The sequence below is a fragment of the Salvelinus fontinalis genome, chromosome 12 (genome assembly GCF_029448725.1).
Source record: "Salvelinus fontinalis isolate EN_2023a chromosome 12, ASM2944872v1, whole genome shotgun sequence".
NCBI classification, from domain to species: Eukaryota; Metazoa; Chordata; class Actinopteri; order Salmoniformes; family Salmonidae; genus Salvelinus; species Salvelinus fontinalis.
Window position 1 is genome coordinate 48985974 of NC_074676.1, and position 19850 is coordinate 49005823.

Below are 19850 nucleotides of genomic sequence, written 5' to 3' on the forward strand. Positions count from 1 at the left end.
AATACATGTTGTACAGCAAATGAAAGATAAACATCTTGTGAATCCAGCCAATATTTCTGATTTTTTAAAAGTGTTTTACAGCGAAAACACAACATATATTTATGTTAGCTCACCACAATAGCCAAACACACAACGTAATTTTTTCACCGCAAACATAGCTTTCACAAAACCCACAAATAGAGATAAAATGAATCACTAACCTTTGAACAACTTCATCAGATGACAGTCTTATGACATCATGTTATACAATACATTTATGTTTTGTTCGAAAATGTGCATAATTATAGCTACAAATCTGGGTTTTACAACGCAGCCATCGTCACACGAAAATGTGCATAATTATAGCTACAAATCTGGGTTTTACAACGCAGCCATCGTCACAAATAACACCAAATTGTCCGGAGAAATTTTACACAGCGACGTAATCTAACCAAAAAACTCATCATAAACTTTGCTGAAAAATACATGTTGTACAGCAAATGAAAGATACACTTGTTCTTAATGCAACCGCTGTGTTAGATTTAAAAAAATAACTTTAGTACAAAGCACAGCATGCAATAATCTGAGACAGCGCCCAGCCATTCTCCGCCATGTTGGAGCCAACATATTCCACAAAAATACGAAATAACATCATAAATATTCTCTTACCTTTGATGATCTTCCATCAGAATGTAGCGCAAGGAGTCCTAGTTCCACAATAAATTGTTGTTTTGTTTTAGAATGTCCATTTCTTCTTTCGAATTAGCAACTTTGGCTAGCATGGTGGAGCGCACATGTCCATGAACGCTTGGCGTATGGAACGAAAAATTCCAAAAGTCACAATAAAAGTCGAATAAACTGGTCAAACTCAGTTGAAAATCCAACTTTATGAGGTTTTTCTCATATGTATCCAATAACGTCCAAGACGGAGCATTTCGTTGTGTCTACCTAACGCAGTTGTGAGACTGGTTGGACATACTGCCAAATTCTCTAAAACGACATTGTAGGCAGCTTATGGTAGACAAATGAGCATTCAATTCTCTGGAAACAGCTCAGGTAGATTTTCCTGCAGTCAGCATGCCAATTGCGCGCTCCCTCAACTTGAGACATCTGTGGCATTGTGTTGTGTGACAAAACTGCTCATTTTAAAGTGGCCTATTATTGTCCCCATGATCATGCTGTTTAACCTTTCTAGGACACACGTTCCGCTAGATCACCACCAAATCCAAAAAACACACAGCCATTTTTCCCAGCCAAAGATAGCTTTCACAAAGAACAGAAATAGAGATAAAATTAATCACTAACCTTTGAACATCTTCATCAGATGACACTCATATGACAATCATGTTACACAATAAATTTATGTTTTGTTCGATAATATGCATATTTATATCCACAAATCTCGGGTTTACATTGGCGCCATGTTCAGATATGCCTCCAAAATATCCGGAGTAATTACAGAGAGCCACGTCATATAACAGAAATACTCATCATAAACTTTGATGAACTTTGATGAAAGATACATGTTTTACATATAATTAAAGATACACTGGTTCTTAATACAACTTCTGTGTCAGATTTAAAAAAAACTTTAGTAAAAAGCTCACCATGCAATAATCTGAGACGGCGCTCAAATATAAATAACATTTCTCCGCCATGTTGGAGTCAACAGAAATACGAAGTTACATCATAAATATTCCTTTACCTTTGATTATCTTCATCAGAATGCAATGCCAGGAATCCTATTTCCACAATAAATAGGTTTTTTTGTTCGATAATGTCCATTACTTATGTCAAATTAGCAACTTTAGCTAGCATGTGTAGTACACGTGTCCAAACACTGGCGCAAGTGAAGGCAAACGTCGGACGAAAACTTCAAAAAGTTATATTACAAGTTGAATAAACTGGTCAAACTTAGTAGAGAATCAATCTTCAGGATGTTGTTATCATATATATCCAATAACGTTCCAACCGGAGCATTTCTTCATATCTGTATAAGTAATGGCACACATGACCATTCCATGACCAGCGTGCGTGACTAGAAACTAGCATTCTGCCAGACCACTGACTCATTCCCCTCCCATCCGGTCCCACATCACACTAGAGGCTTCATTCCACGTTCTACTGACTGTTGACATCGAGTGGAAGGCGTATGAAGTGCAAACAGATCCATAAATTACAGGGAATTGAATAGGCGATGACTTTCACATCGACCCTTTTCAGAATTCTCACTTCCTGTTTGGAAGTTTGCCTGCCATATGAGTTCTGTTATACTCACAGACATAATTCAAACAGTTTTAGAAACTTCAGAGTGTTTTCTATCCAATAGTAATAATAATATGCATATATTATCATCTGGGACAGAGTAGGAGGCCGTTCATTTTGGGCACCAATTCATCCAAAAGTGAAAATGCTGCCCCCTATCCCTAAAAAGTTAATCAGCTTCTTGATATGCCACACCAGTCAGGTGGAGTGATTATCTAGTCAAAGAAGAAATGCTCACTAACAGGGATGTAAACAAATTTGTGCACAACATTTGAGAGAAATAAGCTTTTTGTGCTTATGGAACATATCTGGGATTTTTTTCTTTCCGTTCATGAAACATGGAACCAACTCTTTACATTGTTTGTTTTTGTTCATTGTATTTTCGCTGGCACGACAAGATCTATTTGGCATGGAAACCATCGCCCTGCCGGGTTCAGTGTCAGGGAGATTTCAAGTTGTATTAGTCGTATTTACGGGAAACGCATGGTATACATCGTCCAACGAAATGGAATGATTTGGATTTATCTGTCTTTGTCTAGCGCAGTCTCCTAGCTAGTGAGACAGTCTGTGGTTCTGTGATCTGATTCAGGGCTCTGGTTTCCATGGTTACCTCGCTGAAATAACACAGGCACCGTCCGGCAGGTTATCCAGTATATTGGCCTGGTGTCATGCTGGGGTTTTCTGCTAAATACTTATATGCCTACATGATACACAAAACAGTACCATATTCTGGCCTACATGACTCAGTAAAGTGCTTTGAACGCTATGCTAGTGATCGCTACTTTTCCACTTCCCAGTGCTCTAAGTACCAATACAGTCCATTCGGAAAGTATTCAGACCCCTTGACATTTTCCGCATTTTGTTACGTTTCAGCCTTATTTTCAAATGGATTAAATCGTTTTTTCGCCTGATCAATATACACACAATACCCCATAATGACAAAGCAAAAACAGGTTTTTTGAAATGTTTGCAAATTTATTTAAAAAAATCAAGAACTAAAATATCACATTTACATAAGTATTCAGACCCTTTACTCAGTACTTTGTTAAAGCACCTTTGGCAGCGATTACAGCCTCGAGTCCTCTTGGGTATGACGCTACAAGCTTGGCACACCTGTATTTGGGGAGTTTCTCCCATTCTTCTCTGGTAACCCTCTCAAGCTATGTCAAGTTGAATGGGGAGTGATGCTGCACAGCTATTTTTAGGTCTCCAGAAATGTTCAATTGGGTTCAAGACCGGGCTCTGGCTGGGCCACTCAAGGACATTCAGAGACTTGTCCCAAAGCCATTCCTGCGTTGTCTTGGCTGTGTGCTTGGGGTCGTTGTCCTGTTGGAAGGTGAACCTTCACGCCAGTCTGAGGTCCTGAGCGCTCTGGAGCAGGTTTTCATCAAGGAACTCTCTGTACTTTGTTCCGTTCATCTTTCCCTCGATCCTGACTGCTCCCACAGACTGCCGCTGAAAAACATCCCCACAGCATGATGCTGCCACCACCATGCTTCAGCGTAGGGATGGTGCCAGGTTTCTTCTAGATGTGACGCTTGGCATTGAGGCCAAATAGTTCAATTTTGGTTTCATCACATCAGAGAATCTTGTTTTTCATGGTCTGCGAGTCCTTTAGGTGCCTTTTGGCAATCTCCAAGCAGGCTGTCATGTGCCTTTTACTGAGGAGTGGCTTCCGTCTGGCCACTCTACCACATAGGCCTGATTGGTGGAGTGCTGCAGAGATTGTTGTTCGTCTGGAAGGTTCTCCCATCTCCACAGAGGAGTTCTGGAGCTCTGTCAGAGTGACCATTGGGTTCTTGGTCACCTCCCTGAACAAGGCCCTTCTCCCCGATGGCTCAGTTTGGTCGGGCTGCCAGCTCTAGGAAGAGTCTTGGTGGTTCTAAACTTCTTCCATTTTAGAACGATGGAGGCCACTGTGTTCTTTGGGATCTTCAATGCTGTAGACATTTTTTGGTACCCTTCCCCAGCTCTATGCCTCGACACAATCCTGTCTCGGTGCTCTACAGACAATTCCTCTGACCTCATGGCTTGGTTTTTGCTCTGACATGCACTGTCAACTGTGGGACCTTATATAGACAGGTGTGCCTTTACAAATCATGTCCCATCAATCGAATTTAGCACAGGTGGACTCCCATGTTATTTCTGTTTCTTTATTAATTTTTTTTATTTAAAGTTCAATCAACTAACAAAACACATTCCACATTCACAGATGTGACAGACTTTTTAAAAATTAAATAATAATAATATATAAATAATAATAGAAAAAATGGTTATATATAACTAATAATAAATAGCTAATAATAATTATTACAAAATATAAAACTTGCAGCAGCATTATCAAGGTTCTTATTAGCTATTTCCAGCCTTAGCTGAGACAACAAGCAAATAATTCGTTTTTAGAATTTACAGCACCTTACACAACATGCATCTGCTCATTTCCCTAATCACCCCATTCACTCTGTCCAATTTGAAATATAGTTGAGTAATGGAGACCTATTACTAGTCTATCAAACTTGGGCTGTCTCTTGCGGAGGTCATAAGTGAGCTTTTCAAGAGGGAGAAAGTCAACAATCTGGTCAATCCACATTTTAAATGTAGGAGACGTATTAGAGGCCCACAATAGAAGAATACATTACTTAGCAAAGTATGTAATGGTCATCTGCACATTTTCTCTGTCAGGATCAAGAACAAAGTCCTGCTGGGCATTAAGAAGATAGATACACGGGGTCATATCAAACTGTACATCTAGTATTTTCTGTGCAGCAGAATGTATAGATTGCCAAAATCTGGCAATCTCTCTACAGCTCCAAAATACATGCATATAGGTTCCACTTTCAGAGGTACATCTTTTACAGTTAGGAGAAATGTGTAACAAAATTTGTACAAATGTGTAATTAGATTATTCATTTTTACATTAGTAGAGGAGCAGTATACCCTGTCGCAAACCTCTGCCCATAACTCATCACTGATAGTCAGACCAAGGTCCCTTTCCCAGATTATTTTCAAAGGAGTAAAGGAGGAGCCTCCTTTCTCAGAAAGGAGTCTATAGATATAAGATATTTTGCCTTTAATGGATTGTGCTGTGACGAGAAGGGTTTCAACTTCATTCTACTGAGTTCTAAACCTCCTCTTGGAGGTAAATGAGGAAATGACATGTCTAATTTGAAGATATATTTTTTTTTTAATGTGATCTTGGCACATTGAATTCACTGCAGAGCTCTTGAAAGGATTTCAGTGTAGTGGTTTTCTGATGAAATAGGTCTGAAAAGGTCCTGATTCCTAGAGTATGCCATAGATTAAAGTTGGCATCCCTCAGGGCTTTTGGCAAGTCTGGGTTGCCTACTATAGGCGAGTGAGAACATATTTGGGAGGAAATGCCCAGGTATTTCTTATAGTCCCTCCACACTAGTAGGGTGCTGTAAATCACAAAGGTTTTGGCTATGTTGCCCACTTCACTAAAGTTATTAATGAATATAGTTGAGCTTAGTGGCAATGAACCACAGGATTGGGCTTCTATCTGAATCCACGTTGACTCTTGTCTGTTTGTGATCCATGTTTTTTTTTTTTTTTTTTAGGGGTGGATCAGCTTAATATTGCGGAAAGAATGTTGCTTCCAATGTAATTGTCTGCATCATTTCCAATCCCCCATATTTTTTGGGGTAAATATATATATGCATACACGTATGCATACATATACACATATATACATACACATACCTATATAGACATACATACTTTTTTAAAGAGTATACCTTTATTATTATTCCCCGCAAACCCTACCACCGATCCCCCAATTGGAGTAAAATGATAAACATTTCTGTTTTTACCTTCAATTTATACATCTTATACACATTTTACAGACACAGTCTACTTTATAATAGTTCTCTCTTGTTTGTTCTTAGTCCTTCCTCTATTTCTGTTGTCCATCCAGTTTGATTTCACTTGTAACTGTGCTATTTCACAAAAGCTCCGCACCTATACACATTTCACAGATCCCGTATGCCCTACATTGTTTATCTTGTTATTAATCCCACCCTTCAGCTCCACTCAACCCTTCCCATCTATCTTCCAACATCATCCATTTCGTATTTTTATTTGCCATATATTTTTCAACTGTGCTGTGATGCTTCACAAAAGATTTGAATCTTCCTATTCTCATAGCTTCCACGGATTGTAAATTAAAAATAAACATTTTTGCTAAAATAATTACTATATTATTGATTGATTGACTATGGCTTTTCAAATCCCCCAGTATTGCTATCTGTAGCGTTAGTTCTACGCAAATGTTGCAATTCTTCAGCCATTCCTGGACCTGTGACCAAAAACGAGCTACATACGGACAATACCAAAATAAATGATCTAATGACTCTGCCTCCTCACAGCAGAATCTGCAGAGCTGGGAAGATTGTATCCCCCATATATATAACATTCTATTAGTTGCAAGAATTTTGTACAGTAATTTAAATTGAAAAATTTGAAGTTTTGAATCCAGCGTTGTTTTGCGTATCAATTCATAAACCATGTGCCATGGAATGGGTACATCGAAAATCTCTTCCCAACTATTTTGCAATTTATATGGCACAGCTGTCAGTTTTTTGGTCCTTAAATTAAATTGGTATATGTTTTTATTTATCACACTTTTCTTTAACCATTTATGTTCTTTAATATAGGGCCGACATACAAGTTCCTTACTTTTTTCCCCTTCTACTTGCCTCTTCCATTTTTGTGGTAATGCTGCAATTAATTGGTTGTAATTTTGGGTAGAGCAGACATTTCCATATGTCTGTGTTAGCTGCATGTGTGACATTACTCCACCAGTCCTATTTATGATATCATTCACAAAAATTATATATATTTTTTAAATTGCTTCGATAAATACAGTTTTATATTTGAATTTAACCACAATATTTGTTGTACTATTTGTTCCGTCCTTTCAGGTGGATTAAACTGAAATTGCAACCAACTTTCTAAGGCTTGTTTAAAAAATAAAGATATTTTGGAGATTATTTCCTTTTCAAACAACCGAAAGTGAGCAGGTGTAATCTGAATAAAGGGAAAAAGGCCCTTCTTGAACATAGGATGAGACATTCGTACCAATCTACTGGAGAACCAGTTTGGATTTAAGTATAACTTTTGTATGACTGATGCCTTTAGTGAGAGGTCTAATGCTTTAATATTGAATGATTTCTGCCCTCCGAATTCATATTCGTTATATAAATAGGCCCTTTTAATTTTATCTGGCTTGCCGTTCCAAATAAAATGGAATATTTTTTGTTCATATAATTTAAAAAGCAAGTCATTAGGTGTAGGCAAAACCATAAGCAAATAGGTAAACTGTGATATGATTACATTTAATGGTGAGATCATTTCTTTCTTTTGGGATTTGTATACCGAGTATGTCCACATCTCCGTCAGACCATTTAATTGGTAAACTACATGGCAATGTAAAATGTGTATTTTTTTAGTGATCCAATACGTAATATGGCACATTTATCATAATTTGGTTTTAATCCAGAGATGATAGCAAATGTATCTAGATCCCCTAAGAGGCCGTGGAGAGACTCTAGTTGTGGTTTTAAAAGAAAACATGAATCATCAGCGTACAATGACACCTTAGTTTTTAGGCCCTGGATTTCTAATCCCTTAATATTAATGTTTGATCTAATTTTAACAGCTAACATTTCGATGGCAATAATAAATAGATATGCCGATAGTGGACAACCTTGTTTTACTCCTCTAGATAGTTTAAAAGTTTCTGAGATGTAGCCATTATTTACTATTTTACACCTAGGGTTACTTAACATAATTTTAACCCATTTTATAAGAGATTCCCCAAAATGTAAATATTCTAGGCATTTATATATAAACTCCAGTCGTACTTTATCAAAAGCCTTTTCAAAATCAGCTATGAAAACCAGGCCTGGTGTCCCCGATATTTCATAGTGTTCTATTGTTTCCAGTACTTGCCTTATATTATCTCCAATGTATCGTCCATGTAAAAAACCTGTCTGATTAGGATGAATAATATCTGACAAAACTTTTTTTATTCTATGCGCCAAGCATTTTGCTAGAATTTTTGCATCACAACACTGAAGTGTAAAAGGTCTCCAATTTTTTTAATGGACTGGATATATATACCACTTGGGTCCTGTTTCAGTAATAATGATATCACACCTTCTTGTTGCATGTCTGATAATCTATCATTTATATAGGAGTGGTTAAAACAAGCTAATAATGGTCCTTTGAGTATATCAAAAAAAAAATGTATACTTCCACTGGTATGCCATCCAGCCCTGGAGTTTTCCCATCCTTAAAGGCCCGAATTGCATCAAGTAGTTCCTCCTCTGTAATTAGGCCTTCACATGAGTCTTTCTGTACAGATGTTAATTTTACATTATTATTAGGAAAAAAATCCATACAATTAGTTTCAGTTAGTGGAGATGGAGGAGCCTGAAACGAAAACATATTCTTAAAGTTCTTTACTTCCTCTTTCAAAATATCATTTGGTGAATCATGCGTGACTCCATCATTTGTAACAAGTTTTAATATGTTTTTTTTGGTAGCATTTCTATATTGAAGATTGAAAAAGAATTTGGTGCATTTTTCCCCATATTCCATCCAGTTCGCTTTATTTTTATAATATATTACACTGGATCTTTCTTGAATAAGTTCCTCCATTTCTTTTTGTTTTTCCTCTAACTTATTCTGTGCCTCTATGGTACCGTTTTTATTGTTATCTAACTGTACTGTTAGTCCTTCAATTTCCTTTGTTAATATGGACTCTTTTGATCTAAATTGCTTTTGTTTTATAGATGAGTACTGAATTGCATGGCCTCTAAAGGCACACTTAAGTGTCCCATACAATATGGGGATCTGCTGTACCTATGTTATGTCTAAAAAAGTCAGTTATAAATTCTTCTGTCCTAGTTCTAAACAATTTATCATCTAGTAGGCTTTGATTAAATTTCCAATATCCTCGCCCACGTGGAAATTCTGTAAGAGTAATATATATGCCAATTATGTGATGGTCCGACCGCATTCTGTCCCCTATCAAACACTTTTTAACTTTTGGTGCCAGAGAGAATGATATAAGAAAGTAGTCAAGGCGACTAGCTTGATTAAGCCTCCGCCATGTATATTTCACTAGGTCAGGGTATTTAAGTCTCCATATATCCACTAATTCCAATATATCCATAACATTCCTGATTTCCTTAAGTGCCTGAGGGTGATAGTTTGTAGTGTGATTTCCTTTCCGGTCCATAGAGGTATTTAAGACCGTATTAAAATCTCCCACTATAATAATAGAGTCTAGTGTTGCTTGTAGAGTTGATACATTCTTATATATATTGTCAAAAAAGCTTGGATCATCATTATTCGGACCGTATAGGTTAATAAGCCAATTATGTTTATTGTCCAATAACATATTTAAAATAATCCATCTACCTTGAGGATCTGTTTGGACAAGTTGCACATTTGGATCAAAATTATTGTTAATTAAAACCATCACCCCTTTTGAATTTCTTTGCCCATGGGAGAAATATATTTCGCCCCCCCCAGTTCTTTTTCCACAAAACTTCATCTAAAACTGTCGAATGGGTTTCCTGTAAACAATAGATATTATAATCCTTCTCTTTTAGCCAGGTAAATACTGATCGTCTTTTCTTATTATCTGCTAAGCCATTACAATTGTAAATGGCTATACCTATTTCACCACTATCATAATGAGACACACCTTTCAATTATTTTTTATCAAAATATATGTTTGTAAACGTCCTATTAAAAATAACATAATGATTGAGTGTCTATATAGTTGTACCATGATATTTGCATTTCTACTAAGTAAACCTCCAATTGGTCCCTACTATTCCACCCGCTAAAAGCCCTCATCTCGAGTTGGGTTGTCATCCCAATGCCCGGCAGACCACCCTCGACCCCCTGTATCCCATAGCCCTGGACCGACTGGGATCCATCCTTTGAAAAGAGCACACAGTGCCATTTACCGAATTGAAGTAGATCCATTGCCAAATGCATTTCCATCGCCCTCACCTCGATTTGTATTATATATTGCTGTGGATCATCCTCTATAGTCCCTAACATCTTTTACTTCTTCCTTCGCAACAGTTGTGGGATACACACATACACCCACACACATTCAGCCCTTACCCCCACACAACCATAAGCTCACTTTCTCAACAATTGCACCATCCCAGAGCCCAACTCAAGATAGGTCATGATTTACAAATGTACTTGCAGTTGCAGCTGCATGAGAAGGCCTGCAAGACCGCGCAAAAAAATGAGCATAAATGTAGAGATTTATTTACCATTGTCACATCCTAGATGATGGAGGTCAAATGTACACCTTCTTCCTGAAACACCCACAATACGGTCATCCGTCATGACCATGTTCCCAAGCATCTCCATGCAGTCCGACTTTGATTTCGTGCACCAGGGCCACAATAATATACCCCCTCTCTGAATGTCCGAGTGTGACCCCCTCCCCATGGGTTACTGCAGCTAGTGTTGCCAGCACTGCCACTGCCTGGGTGGGGGCACCCCACCGGAATCCCCACCGGCTAGGTACAAGGTCGTCAAGGTTCTCATTAGCAGCTTTGAGAATTTCCTTGTTTATTATGCTCTCCCTTTAGGGGGCTTTGGCTTTGCAGGACCAACCCTGCCAAGCAGGCTCAGAATCTTGAGGGGCAGTGCTGCTCTTGGTCTCTGACCTCATTTTGGCTGCATACAGACCACTTACAGCATGCACATAAAACAGTTAGGGACTTCTCCTTAGTATCTGGGCCATTCATGTGGGTGTCTAGGGTATAGGGCCATGGACCGTACCATTAAAATAGGATAATAAATGATTAGATATAATTTATTTTAAAAATGTAGTTCCCCATGATAGGACAATAAATAAATAAGACGTATAATTCATTATAAAAGTATATCCATCATCTGAACAACATTGAAAGCCCTCTCATACCCGGCTCACAGCAATACATTGGCTCTGGGATATGCAACCATTTCATTACTCACTCACTCAACTTTCCAAACATAACAAATAAAATAAACACACACCACACCATGCACACATACTGTGCCTTCTGTTTACTTAGTTTTTATCTTCACTATGTAGAAATAGTGCTTGTGTTCAATTAGTTAAATGTGAAGATTTATAGAAAAGCTATATTTTTTATTGTATTGTTACAATCAATAACCGGGCTTGAATTGTGTTTATTTTCCTCATCTATGAGAACTTTGTAATTTTTAAAATAACCATGGAGTAGTCTTTGTGTCTCTGAACAACTGGTTATCAATATATAGTTTATCAACGACGAGAGCTACTCGTTTCGCTTTTAATCTATTTTATTTGAAAATTGGATACAGAACTTTGCGCCGTTCTGCAATTTCCTTCGGAAACTGATCATTCATGCCAATTTTGGTCCCAGCAAGTCTTTTACCCAGGCTTTTAACCATTATTTTATCTTTAAATGAAGCAAATTTGGCAACGATTGGGCGTTCGTACCTCTGCCCTCTGTCCGAAGCGGTGTACACATTCAAGTTGGATCTTGTTGATAACTTCGCGTGGAATCTGAAGCGCTGTAAGAAGGAACTCTCTAACTACAGATTCAGGAACTTCTCCTTCTTTCTCTTGGATATTTGTAAGTACCAAATTCTCTCTCATGGATCTAGTTTGTATGTCCAGTAAGGCTTCCTTCAGAACGGTGTTCTCCTTTTTAATTTCATTCATTTCGGTTTCAATCTTATTGAATGTCCCTTTTAGCTTGTGAGTTTCCTTCTCCAATGTCGCAGCTTTTTCATCACTCATCTCTAGGCTTGCCTTCAACTCTTTTATATCCTTACTAACTAATTCAAGTATACCCAGTTTGTCATTTATTGATTTTAACAGATCAGTTTCGACCTTTACCATTCCCGGTGGTGAGAATATTAAATCATCAGTGTCTGTTGAAGAGTCACGTTTTCGTTTTTGAATCGGTTCCTCTGTCTTACTCTCCGTCAAGTTTGGGTGTTGCTTGTTTTCGTAATATTTGTCGATAAATGTCTCTAGTCTTAGGATTTGTTTTGTGTTATTATCCAGATTGAAGGTTATCACCCACCAGATTATTTAGTGCTAATATTTTAGTCTAATTTAGCAGATATTTAGAATATTATGTTTTATCTTGAGGTGCTCTACATAACTTCGTTCAGTCCGCCATTACCTTTACGTTACCTTTACGTCCGCCGTTTACGTCCGCTGTCTACGAGAGTTTGTGATCCATGTTAGCATGTTGCGGATTTGGGCAGACCAGTAGTACAATTGGAGGGAGGGAAGGGCAAGACCACCCTTAGATTCAGGTTTCGATAGAGTGGAGAACTTGATCCTAGGTTTTTTATTGCCCCATATAAATTTGGTGATGCTTTGGTTAGTTGTTTTGAAATAGGAAGCTGGGACATAGCATGGGAGCATCTGAAATAAATAGTTCAGTCTAGGGAGGATGTTCATACGGATGACAATAATTCTTCCTACTAAGCTAATTGGGAGGGAGATCCAGGTTTGGAGATCGTGCTTGATTCGATCCAGGAGTGGAAGATAATTCTCCTTGAAAAGGCTATTCAGATCTGGTGTTATGAAGATCCCAAGGTATTGAAACCCCTGTGTCTTCCATTGGAATGGACATAGTGTCTTCATAGAGCTGGTGAGTGTAATATTCATATTACAATATAAGGTTCTTTAGAAAGTGCATTGACGATTTCGTACCCACAGCAACGATTAAAACTTTCCCAAACCAGAAACCGTGGATTGACGGCAGCATTCGCGGGAAACTGAAAGCGCGAACCACTGCTTTTAACCAGAGCAAGGTGACCGGAAACATGACCGAATACAAACAGTGTAGCTATTCTCTCCGCAAGGCAATCAAACTAGCTAAGTCCCAGTACAGAGACAAAATAGAGTCGCAATTCAACAGCTCAGACACAAGAGGTATGTGGCAGGGTCTACAGTCAATCACGGATTACAAAAAGAAAACCAGCCCCGTCGCGGACCAGGATGTCTTGCTCCCAGACAGGCTTAATAACTTTTTTTGCTCGCTTTGAGGACAATACAGTGCCACTGACACGCTACCAAAACCTGCGGGCTCTCCTTCACTGCAGCCGAGGTGAGTAAAACATTTAAACGTGTTAACCCTCTTAAGGCTGCAGGTCCAGACGGCATTCCCAGCCGCATCCTCAGAGCATGCGCAGACCAGCTGGCTGGTGTGTTTACGTACATATTCAATCAATCCTTATCCCAGTCTGCTGTTCCCACATGCTTCAAGAGGGCAACCATTGTTCCTGTTCCCAAGAAAGCTAAGGTAACTGAGCTAAACGACTACCGCCCCGTAGCACTCACTTCCGTCATCATGAAGTGCTTTGAGAGACTAGTCAAGGACCATATCACCTCCACCCTACCGGACACCCTAGACCCACTCCAATTTGCTTACCGACCCAATAGGTCCACAGACGACGCAATCGCAACCACACTGCACACTGCCCTAACCCATCTGGACAAGAGGAATACCTATGTGAGAATGCTGTTCATCGACTACAGCTCAGCATTTAACACCATAGTACCCTCCAAACTCATCATCAAGCTCGAGACCCTGGGTCTCGACCCCGCCCTGTGCAACTGGGTCCTGGACTTCCTGCCGGGCCGCCACCAGGTGGTGAGGGTAGGTAACAACATCTCCACCCCGCTGATCCTCAACACTGGGGCCCCACAAGGGTGCGTTCTGAGCCCTATCCTGTACTCCCTGTTCACCCACGACTGCGTGGCCATGCACGCCTCCAACTCAATCATCAAGTTTGCGGATGACACTACAGTGGTAGGCTTGATTACCAACAACGACGAGACGGCCTACAGGGAGGAGGTGAGTGCCCTCAGAGTGTGGTGTCAGGAAAATAACCTCACACTCAACGTCAACAAAACAAAGGAGATGATCGTGGACTTCAGGAAACAGCAGAAGGAGCACCCCCCTATCCACATCGACCGGTCAGTAGTGGAGAAGGTGGAAAGTTTTAAGTTCCTCGGTGTACACATCACGGACAAACTGAATTGGTCCACCCACACAGACAGCGTTGTGAAGAAGGCGCAGCAGCGCGTCTTCAACCTCAGGAGGCTGAAGAAATTCGGCTTGTCACCAAAAGCACTCACAAACTTCTACAGATGCACAATCGAGAGCATCCTGTCGGGCTGTATCACCGCCTGGTACGGCAACTGCTCCGCCCACAACCGTAAGGCTCTCCAGAGGGTAGTGAGGTCTGCACAACGCATCACCGGGGGCAAACTACCTGCCCTCCAGGACACCTACACCACCCGATGTCACAGGAAGGCCATAAAGATCATCAAGGACAACAACCACCCAAGCCACTGCCTGTTCACCCCGCTATCATCCAGAAGGCGAGGTCAGTACAGGTGCATCCAAGCAGGGACCGAGAGACTGAAAAACAGCTTCTATCTCAAGGCCATCAGACTGATAAACAGCCACCACTAACATTTAGCGGCCGCACCACTAACATTTAGCGGCCGCTGCCAACATACTGGCTGAACTCCAGCCACTTTAATAATGGGAATTGATGGAAATTATGTAAAAATGTACCACTTGCCACTTTAAACAATGCCACTTAATATAATGTTTACATACCCTACATTACTCATCTCATATGTATATGTATATACTGTACTCTATATCATCTACTGCATCTTGCCATCTCAATGTAATACATGTATCACTAGCCACTTTAAACTATGCCACTTTGTTTACATACCCTACATTACTCATCTCATATGTATATATGGTATATACCATCTACTGCATCTTGCCTATGCCGTTCTGTACCATCACTCATTCATATATCTTTATGTACATATTCTTTATCCCTTTACACTTGTGTGTATAAGGTAGTAGTTGTGGAATTGTTAGGTTAGATTACTTGTTGGTTATTACTGCATTGTCGGAACTAGAAGCACAAGCATTTCGCTACACTCACATTAACATCTGCTAACCATGTGTATGTGACAAATAAAATTTGATTTGATTTGGATTTGGAATATTGAGAGGGCAGACAGTGGATTTGTTAAAATTGATCTTACAGCCTGAAAACTTGCAGTATTGAGCAATTGTGTCTAAAATGAGAGGGATTTCTCAGGGTTGGATATGTAGAGCAAGACATCATCCGCGTAAAGCGAAATCTTGTGCTGCAGGCCGCCTGCAGAAATACCTATAATACTTGGATTGCTCCTTATCAACTCTGCCAGAGGCTCCGCCCCCAACAAGTAGAGCAGGGGGGACAGCGAGCACCCTTGTCTTGTGCCCCGTCCCAACGGGAATCTGTCAGAGTTCAGACCGTTAGTAGTCACCATGGCATTTGGATGAGAGTATAGTGATTTGATCCATTTAATAAAGTTTGGGCCCATATTGAACTTTTCTAAGACTGAGAACAGAAAGCTCCACTCCATCCTGTCGAACGACTTCTCAGCATCCAGTGAAGCCAGCAGGACAGGGGTCTTCTGTGCGTTTACTTGATCAATAATATCAAAAAGACGGTGAATGTTATCAGAAGAGTGTCTCTAATAAATCCAGTTTGGTCTGCTTTTATTATTTTGGGAAGAAGAGTGTTTAGTCTTTTGGCGAGCAATTTGGTAATTATTTTGTAGTCGAAATCCAACAAGCTTATGAGCAGGATAGAGGGTCCTTGTCTTTTTTGAGCAATACTGTAATGCGAGGTGTGTGCAAAACTCCGTTTTTGCAAAAATCCTCCAGCATTGGCATGAAAATAGGGCTAAGCTGGGGCCAAAAAGCTTTGTAGAACTCTCTGGGGAATCCATCTGGGCCTGGGGACTTATTAGGTGGCTTGGAGGTAATTGCCTCCAGGATCTCAGGAGTGAAGGGGGAGTTGAGATCTTCTTGGTCGGTCTCTGATAGTTTAGGTAGCGAGATTCCCTCTAGGAAGGAGTGGAGTTCTGCCTCTGTGTGTTTTCTCTCAGAGGTATATAGTTTGCAGTAAAAATCATGAAAAGTTAAATTCATGAATCTTCATGAATTCGAGAATCTTTGTCTTGTGTGTAGTTGTCTATCAATGTATGGAACGCTTCGTTTGATAGCATGGAGGTGTTGAATTTCCAGCTCTTTGACCTCGGGATGTTTTTGCGGAGGTGGACAAAGGCATGATCTGAAAGTGCTATGGGTCCGATGGTGATTGTCTGGCTGCTGGTGGGGGCCTCGGTGAGCTCTCAAGTTCTAAGGGCTTGCCGGTGGACAGGTGGAGCCACTCGGGAAGTTTGTCTTGCAGGTAGCGGATCAGTGGCATGTTTCTTTCTTCTTTTTCGCACAGATTTAATAGAACACAATTATTCCTTTGCGCCCTGTTTTCCAGGTCCTCTGTTCTCTTCCAGATGCTCAATTTTTTTTGCATATGCTATTGTTTCCATGGATAGGATTCGCCCCTCTGCCTGGTCCAGGCGCCCCCGCGTTTATGGTAATCTTGTATATGTCAGGCAAAGCATTTTCCAGGATTGTCAGCTTGCCCCCTATCGCACTGAGCTGAGAGTTAATGGCATCTAATTTAATGTTGAGTTCTGTACGTTGGGAACTCAACTCAGAAAGGATGTCTTCGACAGAGTGCGAGGTTGGCATTCGGGGGGGAACGGGTCCTCTTGCTCCTGGCGCTAGATTTTTCTGAAGCTAATGCTCGAGTCCGGTTAATAATGTTCCCTTTTGTAGCCGCCATGACATTTTGACTAAAGCTAAAGGAGTTTAAACTTGAAGTGGAGGTAAGATTAGGAATTGGAAACTACTTGTGCGGCCATCTCGTTCAAGGGTCACATGATCCCTCCGGTTTTTATTTTTAATACATTTTCAAAAACCTGTTTTCGCTTTGTCATTATGGGGTATTGTGTGTAGATTGATGAGGAAAATGTTTTTTTTAATCCATCAGAATAAAGCTGTAACGGAAGAAGTCAAGGTGTGTGAATTCTTTCCGAATGCACTGCAAACATGCTTTCTCTGGAAGTGAACCCTCATTTATCTTTCTTGCTCTTTTCTTTCAGACTTGAAGACATGAAAATGCACACCAGGTCACCGTCCCAACCTTTTAGGTACCTTTACAAAAGTGTGTACTATGTGGTTTGTCTAAGTGTATCCTAGCTATCACAAAACAGTCCCCTCAATATAAATCAATTCAAATGTATTTATATAGCCCTTCTTACATCAGCTGATATATCAAAGTGCTGTACAGAAACCCACCTTAAAACCCCAAACAGCAAGCAATGCAGGTGTAGAAGCACAGTGGATAGGAAAAACTCCCTAGAAAGGAAGAAACCTAGAGAGGAACCAGGCTATGAGAGGTGGCCAGTCCTCTTCTGGCTGTGCCGGGTGGAGATTATAACAGAACATGGCCAAGATGTTCAAATAATAATAATCACAGTAGTTGTCGAGAGTGCAACAAGTCAGCACCTCAGGAATAAATGTCAGTTGGCTTTTCATAGCCGATCATTAAGAGTATCTCTACCGCTCCTGCAGTCTCTAGAGAGTTGAAAACAGCAGGTCTGGGACAGGTAGCACGTCCGGTGAACAGGTCAGGGTTCCATAGCCGCAGGCAGAACAGTTGACACTGGAGCAGCAGCACGGCCAGGTGGACTGGGGACAGCAAGGAGTCATCATGCCAGGTAGTCCTGAGGCATGGTCCTAGGGCTCAGGTCCTCCGAGAGAGAGAAAGAAAGAGAGAAAGAGAGAGAATTAGAGAGAGCATACTTAAACTCACACAGGACACCGGATAAGACAGGAGAAGTACTCCAGATATAACAAACTGACCCTAGCCCCCCGACACATAAACTACTGCAGCATAAATACTGGAGGCTGAGACAGGAGGGGTCAGGAGACACTGTGGCCCAATCCCACGGACAGGGCCAAACAGGAAGGATATAACCCCACCCACTTTGCCAAAGCACAGCCCCCATACCACTCGAGGGATATCTTCAACCACCAACTTACCATCCTGAGACAAGGCCGAGTATAGCCCACAAAGATCTCCGCCACGGGCACAACCCAAGGGGGGGGCGCCAATATAAGTGGCATCGACACCTCTCTCTCTCTCGAGTCTCAACACATATCTCGGCACACACAATGTCCCTCACACATACTACCATGCCTGTCTATATTAGAGGTCGACCGAATATGATTTTTCAACGCCGATACCGATTATTGGACGACCAAAAAAAGCAGATACCGATTAATCGGCTGATTTTTTTATAAATGTATTTGTAATAATGACAATTACAACAATACTGAATGAACACTTATTTTAACTTAATATAATACATCAATAAAATCAATTTAGCCTCGAATAAATAATGAAACATGTTCAATTTGGTTTAAATAATGCAAAAACAAAGTGTTGGAGAAGAAAGTAAAAGTGCAATATGTGCCATGTAAGAAGGTTAACATTTAAGTTCCTTGCTCAGAACATGAGAACATATGAAAGCTGGTGGTTCCTTTTAACATGAGTCTTCAATATTCCCAGGTAGGAAGTTTTAGGTTGTAGTTATTATAGGAATTATAGGACTATTTCTCTCTATACCATTTGTATTTCATATACCTTTGACTATTGGATGTTCTTATAGGCACTTTAGTATTGCCAGTGTAACAGTATAGCTTCCATCCCTCTCCTCGCCGCTACCTGGGCTCGAACCAGGAACACATCGACAACAGCCACCCTCGAAGCAGCGTTACCCATGCAGAGCAAGGGGAACAACTACTCCAAGTCTCAGAGCGAGTGACGTTTGAAACGCTATTAGCGCGCACCCCACTAACTAGCTAGCCATTTCACATCGGTTACACAAGCCTAATCTCGGGAGTTAATAGGCTTGAAGTCATAAACAGTGCAATGCTTGAAGCATTGCAAAGAGCTGCTGGCAAAACGCACGAAAGTGCTGTTTGAATGAATGCTTACGAGCCTGCTGGTGCCTACCATCGCTCATTCAGACTGCTCTATCAAATCATAGACTTAATTATAACATAACACACAGAAATACGAGCCTTAGGTCATTAATATGGTCAAATCCGGTAACTATCATCATCACGAAAACGAAATGCAGAACCGTTCCGTATTTTCTCTGTTACGAATCCCTTTGGCCCGACAGTCTAGGGTGTGATGTTAATGGGACCCGTAACATAACTCGTGCAAAGTGTAATAGTGACAAAGTAACGGTGAGAACTAAATAACCACGACAACTTAAATTTACCATCAAACTCAGGGTTTATCAGTAAACACACGGTAATGGGGGCGGCAGGAAAAAGGGGCTGAGCTGGACCCAAGGAAAGAAACAAATATCCCAAAACACCCCTAAACTAGACTAGCCTATTTCAACAAAAGTTAACTAACCAACCAAAAGTAGTGGGTGGTCCACCCAGTTCTAACTTGTGTATTTAACAAAGTTTACCTACCGGTAGTGTATGCCCATGGGCGTCTTATCTTGGTTACCCCCTTTTCCCACCATCAAACAAACACACACACCATAACCAAAACAATACTCACAGGTGGGGACAAAGTGACATGTATCCTAAACCACA

General features: G+C 40.4%; 1 protein-coding gene across 6 annotated transcripts in view; it reads left to right on the forward strand.

Moving 5' to 3' along the window:
* The window catches only part of cdc14ab (cell division cycle 14Ab), an 82768-nt gene that overhangs the window by 52292 nt on the left and 10626 nt on the right, over nucleotides 1-19850 (forward strand). For 5 of the 6 annotated variants that reach the window (XM_055941024.1, XM_055941023.1, XM_055941027.1 and 2 more), the window contains exon 13: nucleotides 17330-17377. The exons of the other annotated variant lie outside the window; for it this stretch is intronic. In XM_055941024.1, the coding sequence (XP_055796999.1) occupies nucleotides 17330-17377 (48 nt within the window). The remainder of the gene's footprint in view (nucleotides 1-17329; nucleotides 17378-19850) is intronic. 6 annotated transcript variants of the gene reach the window in all.